The 17,249-nt window shown below is 39.9% G+C and overlaps 2 protein-coding genes, 1 long non-coding RNA gene and 1 pseudogene across 3 annotated transcripts in view; 1 reads left to right on the top strand and 3 right to left on the bottom strand.

Annotated features, from left to right (window-relative positions):
- The window catches only part of LOC143123546 (myosin heavy chain, fast skeletal muscle-like), a 245,337-nt pseudogene that overhangs the window by 110,536 nt on the left and 117,552 nt on the right, over positions 1-17,249 (bottom strand).
- Positions 1-17,249, bottom strand: part of LOC143123485 (myosin heavy chain, fast skeletal muscle-like) — a 201,065-nt gene that overhangs the window by 68,203 nt on the left and 115,613 nt on the right. The gene's annotated exons all lie outside the window — the stretch shown is intronic.
- On the top strand, positions 2,647-12,874 carry LOC143123052 (myosin heavy chain, fast skeletal muscle-like). Its single transcript, XM_076284164.1, has 38 exons — positions 2,647-2,850; positions 2,957-3,100; positions 3,188-3,344; positions 3,458-3,485; positions 3,620-3,737; positions 3,826-3,918; positions 4,247-4,310; positions 4,395-4,493; positions 4,579-4,682; positions 4,761-4,899; positions 5,345-5,463; positions 5,567-5,716; positions 5,808-5,978; positions 6,064-6,364; positions 6,469-6,539; positions 6,625-6,712; positions 6,896-7,013; positions 7,112-7,235; positions 7,340-7,476; positions 7,649-7,904; positions 8,009-8,251; positions 8,340-8,516; positions 8,603-8,748; positions 8,862-8,952; positions 9,031-9,420; positions 9,509-9,754; positions 9,877-10,073; positions 10,183-10,366; positions 10,451-10,616; positions 10,716-10,840; positions 10,940-11,248; positions 11,395-11,598; positions 11,707-11,832; positions 11,940-12,110; positions 12,205-12,309; positions 12,389-12,484; positions 12,617-12,748; positions 12,838-12,874. The coding sequence occupies exons 1-38, from the start codon at positions 2,647-2,649 to the stop codon at positions 12,856-12,858; spliced, it is 5,814 nt and encodes a 1,937-aa protein (XP_076140279.1). The 3' UTR covers positions 12,859-12,874.
- Positions 4,396-17,249, bottom strand: part of LOC143123054 (uncharacterized) — a 79,872-nt gene continuing 67,018 nt past the window's right edge. Inside the window, exon 5 of the long non-coding RNA XR_012986785.1 lies at positions 4,396-4,481. This is a non-coding gene — a long non-coding RNA (uncharacterized LOC143123054). The remainder of the gene's footprint in view (positions 4,482-17,249) is intronic.

Below are 17,249 nucleotides of genomic sequence, written 5' to 3'. Positions count from 1 at the left end.
AATAGCAATTTAATAACTAATGATGCATAAGCATTTATCAAGATGTGTGTCAGTATAACTTAAAGGAGGCAGTTTATTATATGGTTCTTCAGAGTGCTCCATAAAGTTCCATTCACATAAATGGGCCTTCCCAACGTTCAAGGTCTAATAACTCTGTATAATACCCCAGCTGATACACTACAATCAGTGGTGCCTTCAAACTACACTGAACATAATACACAGTCTCATAAGAAATATGACAGCATGGTGTTTCAACCATGGAGCTGCAGGCTGGTTGCACATATTTGGAGAGCCACCAATCAAAACACCCTAATAGGCCAACATGGTTAGCCTAGAAGGTTAACAGCTATTTATATAGTGTCACAAGGTTGAGGAAACACACAGAATAAATTATTGCTTTCTTATGACTTGTGATACCTACTTTTAAGCTTCAATTTCTTTACCTTGATGTCTATGTTGTACTTTTGGTAATGCAGTTTATCCAGGCATTTGTACAAGAAATCTGTCACTGAACACCAGTCATAAAACCGCTGTGCACTTCACTTTTGGAATGCTGCCCTAAAATTTACTAGTTCTAGCAGTGCCAAAACACTTGTGACACATGCCATTTATACGCATGAATGCGTGGTGGGCATAAATAGGATACAGCACATAAATATCTGACATATTAATTACATGCAATTTATTTCAGGGAGCCTACAAATCTAAGGGGAACAACATTTATTAAACTGATATTTACACACCACATACATTAAAAACAGACAAGTCATCGGCCATAAAAGGAACATTGCATAGGTGAACAGACTTATGGGGCATGCCTTACCCTTTAATTAGGATATATGATAACAATTGCATTTGTATCACACTACTATCAAAGTATAGGCCAACCGTTCTATAGTATGTTGATAGAGAAAACATAATTATGGACAACTTTGCTCAATGTGCCCCTACCATTAACTTGATATAGTTTTTTTTTCTGCTCAGTTAAAAATAGCCACATAGTTTACCATAATGAGCATCTCCAGATATGAAATGTTTTTGCAACTTTTTAAATCCTAATTATTCCATAAATGAATTGGTCAAAATACACACAAAATAATTTCACAAATTGAGTCACAAAGACGGAACATAATTATGGCCCTCACTTTGAGGTGAGAAACCTCTTTTACTGTTGTGTGTGACAGGTTGAGATGATGTTTAAATAGATCCAAACACATCAATCAAACACACTTTGCCTTATTAGAACTCTGCTTAGTTGACAGAATACAGCCAATATAAGGAGGGCTGTGGAGGGTTGCAAAAGGCCAAGGGGGAGTTCAAGTGCACAGTAAGTCATACCTTGCTTTCACAGACACAGGCAGACAGGAGGGGGCTCCTCCTATTACAGAATGTGTCGTGGCAGACTGCATCTCTTCATCTCTAAAGCATGAAACGAAGCATGGACTGCTAACATTTTACATTACATTTATTTCTATAATAAATACTTGACTTTGTATGTTTAACATTTTTAGATACTCAACTGAGGAAAATTCATCTGGTCTTGAGAGGAAAAGGTAAGGCACTACATCTGATTTATCATCTAATTTATCTGAACAGCTAAAGCCTTCAAGTAAACAAATATTTTAGGAGGCATTTATTAATTATTGGTATGAACTATGACACAGGTGTAGCTCCAAAGCCTAATTTGTACATATTTATCAGCAGATTGTGTCCTATATCCCTACACCATCAATTACCTGTGCCTAGTTATGACACTCATACTGTATGATCTTGAGAATGGAAGCTTATGTTTAAACATCCCTACCCTGCACTAAGTTATTGATATCTTACTACATTAAAAAGCTTCAACAGGGTAATAGGAACATTTGCAAAGGTTCTATCATTGTCAATATGTTCTTCTATAATGGATAGTTCCAGTCCTTGATTATGATTGTGCTGGATTTTACAATGGCATCGAACACGATTCAGCAAGAGTCTACAAAAATTAGAGAAGCTGCATCTTGACGTTGCTTGGCAACCATTCAGCTATAGGAAATATATTTCTATAGCCTATATGTAGTAACCGTTTTGGAAAAGCAATAAGCCACTCAAATCCATAGGTTACACTGATTTTAGAACAGCTGAGGGGGGTTTCAGGCGCTCTGCTTGTGTGTATGTCCTAACAACGCCCCTTAGCTGTTCTAAAATCAGTGTAACTTACGGCCTCTCGGGGCTTATTAACTTCAGTCGTTTGCATAGTGTGTTTTCGACATGTGTGTATATTCAATGTATGTACATATTGTATATTAGTATGATAGTGTTTATTAGTATGATAGTGTACATTAGTATGTATATTAGTATGATAGGGATGAAATTAGATTTCAGGACAATAATGCAGTAAATAAATTGGTTCCTTTATTGTTTAGATTTCAAAAGACTGTGTTGTATTTGACTTTTTAAAGATTTGTACAGTTTGAGTACCCCATGTGATTGATAAGCTCCATATATGGAGGTCTAGTAAACAACCGTGGTTTTCCTTGTTTTGCCCCTTGATGACGATGACACTTTATTTGCAGTACTGTGTCTGTATATGTCTGATTATGAAAAGCATTTTATGTCGAAACTGTCTGCTCTTCATGTTTCTGATTAATGCAGTAACCAGCAACCATGGGGGACGGTGAAATGGCCCAATATGGCCCAGCTGCCATTTACCTTCGTAAGCCTGAAAAGGAGAGAATTGAGGCCCAAACCAAGCCATTTGATGCAAAGACTGCTTGCTATGTGGTTGACAAAGAGGACTTGTACGTCAAGGGTACAATAAAAAAGAGGGAAGGAGGCAAAGTTGTTGTTGAAACGCTTGAAACCAAGGAGGTAATTTAGCAAGGGAGTTAAATTGTTCTGATGAAAAAATTACATTATCACAAAAAGTTTCTTGAATACATCTCTTTGTTAAAGCTGTTTTCTACATTGGTTTTAGGAAAGGACAGTGAAGGAAGACGAAGTCTTCCCCTTGAATCCTCCCAAATACGACAAAATTGAGGACATGGCTATGATGACCCACCTAAACGAAGCCTCCGTCTTGTATAACCTCAAAGAGCGTTATGCAGCATGGATGATCTACGTAAGCATTACACTTTTGACCAAATTAAAAAAATAAAATAAAAAATGAAAAGCTCAAAAAACAATCTTCTTTATTTCTTCATTCAAGACCTACTCTGGACTTTTCTGTGTCACTGTGAACCCCTACAAGTGGCTCCCCGTATACGATCAAGCAGTGGTGAATGCTTACAGAGGCAAGAAGCGTGTGGAGGCCCCACCCCACATCTTCTCTGTCTCTGACAACGCATTTCAGTTCATGCTTCAAGGTATGCTTTCTGTTTTTAAAGCCAACACTGAACGATATTGATACATTATACTGTATATTTGATTCATTTATGTAAAATAAATCATTCATGTAAATGTATATTTTGCCTCACAGACAGGGAGAATCAGTCTGTCCTGATCACGTAAGTGTCAATGGATCCCTTAAAACAGTTTTAATAGAGGGCTAAATCTTTGCATCATATTCTATGTACTGTTCTGGTACACTTCACCTTGTAATTGTGATATAGAAAATTGCAATATATTCTGTTTAATACAGTGGAGAATCTGGTGCTGGCAAGACTGTAAACACCAAGCGTGTCATCCAGTACTTTGCAACAATTGCAGTGTCTGGTGGCAAGAAGTCAGAGCCACCAGCCAGCAGTGGAAAAATTAAGGTATAGGACCCCTTGCATATTTATAGGCTACTTATCACATAGCAACACAGACATGAACTTCAGTAACAATATATCTATTAACATGCAGGGCTCTCTTGAAGACCAGATCATTGCCGCCAACCCACTGCTGGAAGCTTATGGTAATGCCAAGACTGTGAGGAATGACAACTCTTCACGTTTCGTAAGTTTAGTTTCTCATCTAATGTCTAACATGATTTTTTTTTTCATTTTCAGATAAAATCAACTTCTTTGGGTTTTTCTTTTGACTCAAACTTATCATGTAATTCATTTTAGATCTATTAGTATCTCTTTTTAAAAACATTCAATGATTTCTACTTAAACCTCTACATTATCATCTTGTGCTTTCTGTATAAGTAAAGGCAGTATTTATTGTTACTCTTAGGTCTAATACTAAATATTTTATTATTCATTGAATACTTGAGTACCTGCTTTGGTTAAAAGCATGAGCTAAATGAATACATGTTATGACAAAATGTAATCTCAAACAGGGAAAATTCATCAGAATTCACTTTGGCACTTCTGGAAAACTGGCTAGTGCTGATATTGAGACTTGTAAGTATAATTGTTCCAAGTAGAAATGTTCTTTTATTGCCTTAAATGTATAACTTAAAAGTACATCCTTCTATGCTTAAAAAGACCTGCTGGAGAAGTCTAGAGTGACATTCCAGCTTCCTGATGAGAGAGGCTACCACATCTTCTTCCAGATGATGACCAACCACAAGCCTGAAATTATAGGTAAGGTTAATATTTTCACCAAACGTTCAAAAAATAACAATACTTGTAATTCTGAATTTGTAAAATAATGTTTTGATCCTGACAGAAATGTCCCTCATCACATCCAACCCCTATGACTTCCCAATGTGCAGTCAGGGTCAGATCGCTGTGGCCAGCATTGATGACAAAGAGGAGTTGGATGCCACAGATGTAAGTCTTCCAATAATGGGTCCCCCCTTCAAATTTTTGAAGAAAGCTTTAAAATAATCAAATACTTTGTCATTACAGGATGCCATTGATATCCTGGGTTTCAGTAATGAGGAGAAATGCACCATTTACAAGCTGACTGGTGCTGTGCTCCATCATGGCAACATGAAATTCAAGCAGAAGCAGCGTGAGGAGCAGGCTGAGCCTGATGGCACTGAGGGTAGGTTACGACACTCTACTGAATCAGTCAGTTCTAGTAATAACTACAAGGTAGTCTTATTCATTGAGAACATTTTATTATGTTAAATTAAAGTTTAAAATGACTGATGTTTAGTAGACAAACTGGCAATGGCAGATTTGGAAATTAAACCCAGAATGGACCGCTGCTACACCACACCCAAAATTGATATACCATCATGTTATTCATATCGCCATGTGTATTCATGGATATTTGTATTCTAAATTTCCCTCAGGATTAGAAAAGTAATATACAAAACAGTGGTCACTCCGATATCTTCACGTGTTTGTGATAGTATTTCAACCCACACCATCTTGGCCAAACTTTTTGATTTAGGGAGAGGAGATGGATGTGGACAAACTAGTTTCATATGCTGTCCCAAATGCTATAAATTTCACCAAATGCTACACTTTTGCCCTGTTTGTAGATGCTGACAAAGTCGCTTACCTCCTGGGCCTGAACTCTGCTGACATGCTGAAGGCTCTGTGCTACCCAAGAGTGAAAGTCGGAAATGAGTTTGTCACCAAGGGTCAGACTGTGCCACAGGTAATAAAGGATTAAAATCCTATGAAATTACCTGCTTTTATCGTAAGCATTTGACTTTTTGGTCTGAATATAGCATGACCATTGCTTTGATATTCTATTTCAGGTCAATAACGCAGTGTCGGCCTTGTCCAAGTCCATCTATGAAAGGATGTTCTTGTGGATGGTCATCCGTATCAACCAGATGTTGGACACTAAACAGCCAAGGCAGTTCTTTATCGGTGTGCTGGATATTGCTGGCTTTGAGATTTTCGATGTGAGGATAATTTCACATATTTTTTTCAAACAAAGAACAATGTAATATAATTTCAATTGGGGACATTCATATTCCATTTTTCCAATCACAGTTCAACAGCATGGAGCAGCTGTGCATCAACTTCACAAATGAGAAACTGCAACAGTTCTTCAATCACCACATGTTCGTTCTGGAGCAAGAGGAGTACAAGAAAGAGGGCATTGTTTGGGAGTTCATTGACTTTGGCATGGACTTGGCCGCTTGCATTGAGCTTATAGAAAAGGTTTGTTTTAATCAAAATGATGAAGTACTAGACTCATATTATTTCATAATGACTTCTTTTAAAACCACAAATATTTTTTTAACAGCCTATGGGTATCTTTGCCATCCTTGAAGAGGAATGCATGTTCCCCAAGGCCTCTGACACCACTTTCAAGAACAAGTTGTATGATCAACATCTTGGCAAGACTAAGGCTTTCGAGAAGCCCAAGCCTGCCAAAGGCAAGGCTGAGGCCCACTTCTCCCTCGTGCACTATGCCGGCACTGTGGACTACAATGTTGCTGGGTGGCTGGACAAGAACAAGGATCCACTAAACGATTCTGTTGTGCAGCTGTACCAGAAGTCAGGAGTTAAACTCTTGCCTGTCTTGTACCCACCTGTTGTTGAGGGTAACAAAAAGCTGTATAAAAGCTAATACAGGAATATCCAGTCTATAGACTTTCTATGCATGTAACTCAGCTGTCGAATTTTTCACTTCTCTGTATGTCAACAGAGGCTGGTGGCGCTAAGAAGGGTGGTAAGAAGAAGGGTGGCTCCATGCAGACTGTGTCATCACAGTTCAGGGTATGCATATTACACCAATAAAACACAAATCAATCATCCTAAAGAGAGGTGAGGGGATGATTTCATTGCATTCTTATCTCAACAGGAGAACTTGGGCAAACTGATGACCAACTTGAGGAGCACCCATCCTCACTTTGTGCGTTGTCTGATTCCAAATGAAATTAAGAAACCAGGTAAAATGCGTTTGGTAGTCAATAAAGATGTGTGCATTATTCATGAATTACATGGAGAATAGAAGATCTCACAACATGTACTTGACAGGTTATATGCAGAACTTCCTGGTCATCATATTATACATGTCATTGCTCTCACTCCTGAATTTTCCTTGAAAAATACACATATCTCTATATTAACAGGTCTCATGCAAAACTTCCTGGTTATCCACCAGCTCAGGTGCAATGGTGTACTTGAGGGTATCAGAATCTGCAGAAAGGGTTTCCCAAGCAGAATCTTATATGGTGATTTCAAGCAGAGGTGAACTGAGAAAGCCAATGATGTTTACACATATTCAATACTGCATTTAGAGAGGAGAAAAGTAATAATGTATATGTACATGTATTTATTCTGTCCAGATACAAAGTACTGAATGCCAGTGTGATCCCTGATGGTCAATTTATTGATAACAAGAAGGCTTCTGAGAAGCTCTTGGGATCCATTGATGTTGATCACACCCAGTACATGTTTGGACACACTAAGGTAGATATGTTTCATGCAATTTATAATCTGCTTATCACGAGTACAGACAAGAGCTAAGCTTTTTCTTTATCAAGTTCATGCTGATATTTTCCTTTATCTCTCAGGTGTTCTTCAAAGCTGGTCTGCTGGGTACCCTTGAGGAGATGCGAGATGAGAAACTGGCTTCCCTGGTCACAATGACTCAGGCTCTCTGCCGTGCATACCTGATGAGGAGGGAGTTTGTGAAGATGATGGAAAGGAGGCAATTTACTTTTTATATATTATTATTTTATTTTAGGGCTCAAAAGTCTTAAAGATGTGTATAGTTTGAATTGTATCACTTGTATAGTCCTATTTCATTTGCTACCCATTTCATGTAGTCATCGTTTAATATAGAAGGCTTAAAGATAAGAATCACCACCTTACTTTTACAGAGAGGCTATCTACACCATCCAGTACAATATACGCTCATTCATGAATGTCAAGACCTGGCCATGGATGAAGGTTTACTACAAGATCAAGCCCCTACTGAAGAGTGCTGAAACTGAGAAGGAGCTGGCCACCCTGAAGGAGGAGCATGACAAACTTAAAGATGTCCATGCAAAGGTTGAGGCCAAGAAGAAGGAGCTCGAGGAGAAGATGGTGGCTTTGGTGCAAGAGAGGAACGACCTGGCACTGCAAGTGGCATCTGTAAGTGTATATATTGTACCATTTTATGTTCACAATCATACCACTACCCAGTCTCAGTCTCAATACAAATCAGATGTCATGCTTCTATCTTATATTTACAATAGGGAAATGAGGGTCTCAATGATGCTGAGGAGAGGTGTGAGGGTCTTATCAAAAGTAAGATCCAGCTCGAGGCCAAGCTCAAAGAGACAACCGAGAGATTGGAGGATGAAGAGGAAATCAATGCTGAGCTGACTGCCAAGAAGAGGAAACTGGAGGATGAGTGCTCTGAGCTCAAGAAGGACATTGATGATCTGGAGCTGACTTTGGCCAAAGTGGAGAAAGAGAAACATGCCACCGAGAACAAGGTTGGGATTTCTAAAGGGCAGATCAGGTGTGTTGTAAATAAAATATCATAGTTACACTGTTTACTAATTCAAAACTATCTATGTGCAGGTCAAGAACCTAACTGAAGAGATGGCCTCTCAGGATGAGTCCATTGCTAAGCTAACAAAGGAGAAGAAAGCCCTACAAGAGGCCCATCAGCAGACTCTTGATGATCTTCAGGCAGAGGAAGACAAAGTCAACACTCTGACCAAATCCAAGACTAAGCTTGAACAGCAAGTGGATGATGTAAGTTCTTAACCAACAGGAGTTTACAAATAAATCTACATTTGATACATTTTCCCACATGCTTACCTCAAACTTCAAATTGGCAGCTTGAGGGTTCCCTGGAGCAAGAAAAGAAGCTCCGTATGGACCTTGAGAGAACTAAAAGAAAGCTTGAGGGTGACCTGAAGCTGGCCCAGGAGAACATCATGGATCTGGAGAACGACAAGCAACAGTCTGAGGAGAAGCTGAAGAAGTAATGCATGATTCCACTGAGCAACTCTATTTATGCAAACCTTTAATCAAAATACAACTAAACACTTTTGTGTAAGCATTTACTGACATTTATTTTACTTTACTGTGACATAGGAAGGACTTTGAAACAAGCCAACTTCTTAGCAAGATTGAGGATGAACAATCACTGGGTGCTCAGCTGCAGAAGAAGATCAAGGAGCTTCAGGTTTAATTATTCTCTAGCGAGTCAAAATCTGAGCTTTTTTGCAATTTTCTGTCTTACCAATATTCTTGTTACCTATAGGCCCGCATTGAGGAACTGGAGGAAGAGATTGAGGCTGAGCGTGCAGCTCGTGCCAAGGTTGAGAAGCAGAGAGCTGATCTCTCCAGGGAACTTGAGGAGATCAGTGAGAGGCTTGAGGAGGCTGGTGGTGCCACTGCTGCTCAAATTGAGATGAACAAGAAGCGTGAGGCTGAGTTCCAGAAGCTGCGTCGTGACCTTGAGGAGTCCACCCTGCAGCATGAAGCCACTGCTGCAGCTCTCCGCAAGAAGCAGGCCGACAGTGTGGCTGAGCTGGGAGAGCAGATCGACAACCTCCAACGTGTCAAGCAGAAGCTTGAGAAGGAGAAGAGTGAATACAAGATGGAAATTGATGATCTCGCCAGCAATATGGAGGCTGTTGCTAAAGCTAAGGTTGATGAGATGTTTACCCTCATGTTATCTTTTAAACAAAACAACTTACAATAAACGTTGTGCTACTAATGGGCATTTTCATAAACAGGGAAATCTGGAGAAGATGTGCCGCACCCTTGAGGACCAACTTAGTGAAACCAAGGCCAAGAGTGATGAGGGTGCCCGTCAGGTCAATGACCTCAGTGCTCAGAGAGCAAGACTTCAGACTGAAAATGGTGAGCTTGGCCGCCAGGTTGAGGAGAAAGATGCTCTTGTATCTCAGCTGACCAGGAGCAAACAGGCCTTCACTCAACAAATTGAGGAGCTGAAGAGACTGAATGAGGAGGAGGTCAAGGTACTGAAACCTATGCACAAAGAGAAGAAATTGGATTACATAGAATCAGAATCAGCTTTATTGGCCAGGTTTAAATACACATTATGTGAAAGGCTTTAACACTCTCACTTGTTAACACATAGGCCAAGAACGCCCTGGCCCATGCTGTTCAGTCTGCACGCCATGACTGCGACCTCCTGAGGGAGCAGTTTGAGGAAGAGCAGGAGGCTAAAGCTGAACTACAGCGTGGCATGTCCAAGGCCAACAGCGAGGTTGCTCAGTGGAGGACCAAGTATGAAACTGATGCCATCCAGCGCACTGAGGAGCTTGAGGAGTCCAAGTATGTGCTAAAGATGCAAAAAAGTGAATTTGAATGTTAATTAAAGCCTTGGATTTTCTTGAGGAAAACCCATAATGTCCCACTGACAACAATCTATTGGTATTTTCAGAAAAAAGCTTGCTCAGCGTCTGCAGGAGGCTGAGGAGCAAATCGAGGCTGTCAACTCCAAGTGTGCCTCTCTGGATAAGACCAAGCAGAGACTCCAGGGTGAGGTTGAGGACCTCATGATTGATGTGGAGAGAGCCAATGGTCTAGCTGCCAACCTTGACAAGAAGCAAAGAAACTTTGACAAGGTAATGCCTCCAAAACATTGAAATGTGGAATGTATGTGAAAACTGAATAAATATAAGCCTCACAACAAAAACTGTTTCTAAAAGGTCCTGGCAGAATGGAAGCAGAAGTACGAGGAGGGTCAGGCAGAGTTGGAGGGTGCTCAGAAAGAGGCTCGTTCTCTCAGCACTGAGCTGTTCAAGATGAAGAACTCCTATGAGGAGTCTCTTGACCACCTGGAGACCCTGAAGAGGGAGAACAAGAATTTGCAACGTGAGTCAAATCAACCCAATCCATATCTCAATCAAAAATATTTTTAAACATCCACATAATATTGTTTACTGTAATATCCTGTAACATGCATATTTGCAGAGGAGATCTCGGACCTGACTGAGCAGCTTGGTGAGACTGGAAAGAGCATCCATGAGCTGGAGAAGGCCAAGAAGACTGTAGAAACTGAAAAGTCTGAGATCCAGACAGCCCTGGAGGAGGCTGAGGTAGAAATTCAGGCGGGCTTTTTCTACACATTAATAAACTGAAATGATGATGTTATATGATGTTTTAATTTTTAAAAATTCTTCATTTTCTTTGTTTAGGGAACTCTCGAGCATGAGGAGTCCAAGATTCTTCGTGTCCAACTTGAACTCAACCAGGTCAAGGGTGAGGTTGACAGGAAACTTGCAGAAAAGGATGAGGAGATGGAGCAGATCAAGAGGAACAGCCAGAGGGTGATTGACTCCATGCAGAGCACTCTGGACTCTGAGGTCAGGAGCAGGAATGATGCCCTGAGAATCAAGAAGAAGATGGAGGGAGACCTCAATGAGATGGAAATTCAGCTGAGCCATGCTAACCGCCAGGCTGCTGAGTCCCAGAAACAACTGAGAAATGTACAAGGTCAACTCAAGGTCAGTTATAGAATGAAGTAGTGCAAGGGTACTATGTGATCTCATCTAACCGCCATCACTATCCATTTGAGAAGTATCTCCATAAAACACCCGAGCTGTCTATTGGTAGCATGACATCTCTTTTGTCATTCCATGTTTTCTATTAGGATGCCCAACTGCATCTTGATGATGCTGTCAGAGGACAGGAAGACATGAAGGAGCAGGCTGCCATGGTGGAGCGCAGGAACACCCTGATGGTGGCTGAGATTGAGGAGCTCAGAGTTGCCCTGGAGCAGACAGAGAGAGGCCGCAAAGTGGCTGAACAGGAGCTGGTTGATGCCAGTGAGCGTGTTGGCCTCCTGCACTCTCAGGTGGACATATAGTTTTTTACCTCACATAAAATAATTCTTTCCATCGTTTCCACAGTACTTTCAAAAGATTCATCATTTAACATTTAACAAATTGTTTCTGAATGTTAGAACACAAGTCTGATTAACACCAAGAAGAAGCTTGAGGCTGACCTGGTTCAGGTCCAAAGTGAGGTTGATGACATCGTCCAGGAGGCTAGAAATGCTGAGGATAAGGCCAAGAAAGCCATCACTGATGTAAGTAGTGATATATTTTTCTTAATTCATCCCTAACATATTAAATATTTAAACATTAAGGATATGTTTTCATCCTACCTTCCATAAACAATAATGCTGTCATCTAGGCTGCCATGATGGCAGAGGAGCTGAAGAAGGAGCAGGACACCAGTTCTCATCTGGAGAGGATGAAGAAGAACCTGGAGGTCACTGTGAAGGATCTGCAGCACCGCCTGGATGAGGCTGAGAATCTGGCCATGAAGGGTGGCAAGAAACAACTCCAGAAACTGGAGTCCAGGGTGAGTGGCTAAACCTGGGTGAGATGAAAATTGTTCTGAATGTAATGAATAAAATGAAGACCGTGTCTGAAATGAAAATGTTGTTCATGTAAAGGTTCGTGAGCTGGAAGGTGAGGTTGAGAATGAACAACGACGTGGTGTTGATGCTGTCAAGGGAGTCCGCAAATACGAGAGGAGGGTGAAGGAACTCACCTACCAGGTACAAACTTTATTTAACCACTATTGAAATACATTTAACTTGAGGAGTACAACAATTGACAGATGTTTTTTCTTTTCAGACTGAGGAGGACAAGAAGAATGTCACCAGACTGCAGGACCTGGTTGACAAGCTGCAGCTGAAGGTCAAAGCCTACAAGAGGCAGGCTGAGGAAGCTGTAAGCAGTCTCTTATATTGCCTATATGGCCAAATGTCTTGCCTTTCATATTAATAATATTATATATATATATATATATATATATAGCCATAAGTTTTGCTCTGTACTAATCAAACATCTGCTCATTATTAGGAGGAGCAAGCCAACGGCTACCTGTCCAAGTTCAGGAAGGTTCAGCATGAGCTAGAGGAGGCTGAGGAGCGTGCTGACATTGCTGAATCCCAGGTCAACAAGATGAGAGCAAAGAGCCGTGATTCTGGAAAGGTAAATCAAATTTACCATATTTCAATGTGTTGTAAGTCAACATATGTGCCTACTCAATTACATTACATTTCTTAATTTCTCTGTCTTAGGGCAAGGAGGCTGCAGAGTAAATCCTGTGAAATCTTCTGCCTTGTCACTCAGCTGGATTAATATCCTGATTACTGTGACTATTTTGTAACTACATAATAAAAGTATTTTCATTATACCGTATGTATTCATTGTTTTTAATGTCATTGAGAAGAATTTGCTAATTTTGTACCATGTTTTGGTTCCATACTGGCCTTTAAAATCACTTAATAATGAAAAATGCTTTTTAGATATCTGAAGGAAACTGAAAACGGATACTTTTTGGTGTGCTCAAAACTCAGGTAGATAAATAGATAGATAGATAGATAGATAGATACAGTAGATAGATAGATGGATAAATAGATAGATAGATAGAAACTTTAATAATGCCTGTGTTGCCCTCCAGAAGTGAGTGAGTATGTCCAGTATTTTGATGGTCCTGGGCTAACATAGCTGGCAAACAACTGCTCCTGCTTTGTGTTTCATTAGGGCTCATCTAAGCCTACCAGCTTAAACATAGAAGCAGCCCATCCACAAATTAGCATTGACCATTTAAAAAATAACGATACTCATAACAAATAATGTCAGTACAAAAAGTCTTGAGTATGTCCACTATTTTTTTTATATAATATTTATTTATTGATGGAAATTGTTGGTATACATAATGCAGTAGGAAGCATTATGGTACAATCTCCATATCTTTTGCTTTTTTCTGTCAATAACATTGACAACAACAACAATATCCTGAACTAGTATGGATGTAAATACACAGCAATACTCCTATACATACATACACACTAGGGCTGTCAAAATAACTAATTAATGTAGATTAATTCATTTGAGAAAAAATAACTGATTAAAAAAAATAACGCAGATTAATCGATTCCGATTTTGACCCCGAGCCATTCTAGTCAGTAACCATTAGATTGTAAAATGAAGGAGAGAGAAGAAAATGTGCTACCTAGATCATTGATTGGAACATTTACTTTTAAAAAACGGCCTGATGGTGTTGATAAAAATAAAGTGTTGATTAAAATAAAGTCCTCTGCAATGTCTGCAGCAAGGAATTTGCATATCTCCGGAGTTCGTAAACTCTAAAGTTGCACATCAATGCAAAGAAATAGTGTTGACATTGAGTTGACATTGTGTCCCCTACAGTAGGTTATATCTGTGGCCTGAAATGCCTAGTATGTGAAAAAAAACTTCTTCCCGAAGCACTTTCCTCAGCATATTAGGTCATATCATAGATTATTATGGGCATTATTTTAACAGTGAAAATAATAATAAAAGAGTTTTTGAACTTGAATGTCATTAATGCTGATTATTAATTGATTAATTTGAATTTAAATATTTAAAATACTTTCACAGCAAAAATTATATATGCGATTTATTTAGATTAATTAATCATAGAGTATGTAATTAATTTGATTAAATGTTTTAATCCATTGACAGCCCTAATAATAAAATACAAATAATAATGAAAATAAAATACAAATAAATCCCCACAAAATAAGAGTAGAAGGAGAAAATGAAAACACGCACACATACACCTTAAGGCCTGGATGCTTGAGAGCATTATTACCGCACTCTGTTAGAAATAGTGTGGAAAGCTAGGGTAGCCTAATTGGACTCAGTCTCCAACTCCTTTAAGTTGTTAAAATAGTCAATAAAAGGCTGCCATCCCGGGTAGAAAATTTTCAAGGACCCTCTCAGCGTAAATTTTATTTTTTCTATAGTTTAAGAAAGAGCATGACATCGTCTAGCCAACGAGCAAGTGATTGGGGTGTTGTGGATTTCCACATAAGGAGAATTCTACGGTGGGCGAGCAATGAAGTATAAGTATACTCTTTTGATCCCGTGAGGGAAATTTGGTCTCTGCATTTATTCCAATCCGTGAATTAGTGAAATACACTCAGCACAGAGTGAACACACACTAATCCCGGTGCAGTGAGCTGCCTGCTACATCAGCGGCGCTCGAGGAGCAGTGAGGGTTTAGGTGCCTTATTCAAGGGCACTTAAGCCGTTCTTACTGGTCAGGGTTCAAACCGGCAACCCTCCGGTTACAAGTCTGAAGCGCTAACCAGTAGGCCACGGCTGCCCCAAGTGAATGCAAGAACATCAGACTGAGCTTTAATGACTGTGTCTGTAGGAACACCAAATATCGCAATTAAGGAATTTGGTTCCATGCGTATGTTAAGAACCTCAGATAAAGTTTTAAACTCTCCATTCCAGTAAGTATCAAGAGAAGGGCAGGACCAGAATGTGTGAGTAAGGTTTGAAGGTGAAAAAGAGCACCTGCTACAGCTAGTATCAGCCCCTGGAAATATATCTGCCAGTTTGGCCTTTATAATGTGCTCTATGTAGCACTTTAAACTGAATGAGTGCGAGGCGGGCACATGAGGCTGATGAATTAACTCTCTCCAGTGCTTGGTCCCAATAATAATGGCCAGTACAAGGGGGTCTAATTTCCATAATGGACGCTGTTTCATATTCAGAGCAAAAGAAATATCAAGAATAACAGGGGCATGATCAGAGATAATGATGCTTGAGTAGTTAACAGATATAATTGAAGGGATGAAGTAGCTGTCAACAAAAAAATAGTCTACACGCGAAAAAGAACGATAGACTGGGGAGAAGAAAGAAAACTGCTTCAAGGTTGGTTTGCAAATACAGATTTTATACAAATATTGATTTTGATATATTCAACAACACAACTGCACACACTCGAGTAACACTGACAGAGACAGAGGTAGCAACCAGTTTAGTCAGAATTAAATTAGGCAAAGCACCTGGCCCGGACGGACTCAAGGCCAGGATGATTAAGACATGCAGGTTTGAGCTCACCCCAGTGTTTCAGCTTCTATTGAACAACCATTACGTTCCAAAGTCATGGAAAATATCAAATGTAGTTCCCGTCCCTAAGAAACCTCAAGCCACAGAGCTTAATGATTTTAGACCAGTTGCACTGACCAGTATCCTGTGCAAGTGTATGGAGAGGGTCATAGTTAACCATCTCTCATCCTCACTTAATGGATATTTTGACCCATTTCAATTTGCATACAAGAGGGGGCGGGGTACTGGAGATGCAACACTGACACTGATGAATACGGTCAGTAAACACATACAGCAGCCAAAAAACTATGCAAGACTATTATTTATTGACTTCAGTTCAGCTTTTAACTGTATGCAGAAACATATATTAGTTAAAAGACTATGTGATATTAACACAAATAGTTTTCTTGTGCAGTGGATAAAAGAATTCCTCACAGACCGACCACAAAGAGTAGTGTCAGAGACTTTCTAATGTGGAGACACAGCACTCAAAAAATACTCTATAGAAATGCATGGGGCTAGGTTGTCACGCCAATATGGTCGTTGTCTACACATATCCCACCCCTTCCTTGGCAAAACGTCGACATGCAAATACATTGAGCCTATCATGTGGTGTGATGTGAATACATTGAGCCAATCATATGGTGTGTTGTGAAGACATTGTGCCAATCATGTGTTGTGATCTCGCCGCTGGAGCAAGATTGGTGTCGTGAAGCCTTGCGCACGCGCATTTCTGCTGAAATGGATGCCCGACGAGTGCCCAAAAATCGTTGTCAAATGGCCGACGAGTGGAGGGACTTGCCTAAAAGGACTTTGGTAGTGTTCAGTGGCATTACCTCTGAGACAGTGATCCTAAATACTGGGGCGCCTCAAGGCTGCGTTCTTTCCCCGGTCTTGTTTTCCTTGTACACCAATGAAATGTATATTATGAACTCTATCTGTCACTTGTATAAGTATGCTGATGATATGGTTGTGGTTGGTCTAATGCAGGCAGGGAATACAGTCAACCAATCCGCATATTTTAACTGTATTGAAGAGCTTATTAACTGGTGCAATGACAGTGCTCTTTTTATTAATGAGGGGAAGACTAAAGAGATGGTGATAATGAAACAGAAAAAATCCTGCCATGACCTTGTACCTGTTGTAATTAATGACCAACATGTAGAGGAGGTAGAGGAGTTAAAATATTTAGGAACATTCTTTGACTCCACTTTAAGTTTTACTAAAAACGCTGAGTACACATTAAAAAGGCAATGCAGCATTTATATCTACTTAGGAAGTTGAACTCATATGGGGTCAGCAAAGAAATTTTAGAGACTGTGTACAGGAGTCTGATTGAGAGTGTGCTGACATTTGATATGTATACTTGGTTGGGAAACCTGGGGGTTAAGAACAGAAACAAGCTATCCAGAATTGTTAAACTGGGCAGTAAAATAGTTGGTAAAGGCCAGAGACAATTGGCAGATATATATACTACACACATGAGACGTAAGGCCCAGCACATTGTGTCTGACCCAGTGCATCCTCTGTTTACAGAATTCAGGAAATTGCCATCAGGAAGGAGGTACACAGCTGCAATAGCAACCAAAAACATTTACAAAAA

The sequence above is a fragment of the Alosa pseudoharengus genome, unplaced genomic scaffold (genome assembly GCF_046254945.1).
Source record: "Alosa pseudoharengus isolate Yale_2024_CS ecotype anadromous, Long Island Sound unplaced genomic scaffold, YU_APseudo_1.1 YU_APseudo_1.1_scf_14, whole genome shotgun sequence".
Taxonomy (NCBI): Eukaryota; Metazoa; Chordata; class Actinopteri; order Clupeiformes; family Clupeidae; genus Alosa; species Alosa pseudoharengus.
Note: the sequence above shows the minus strand (reverse complement) of the source record. Positions and strands in the feature narration are given on the sequence as shown.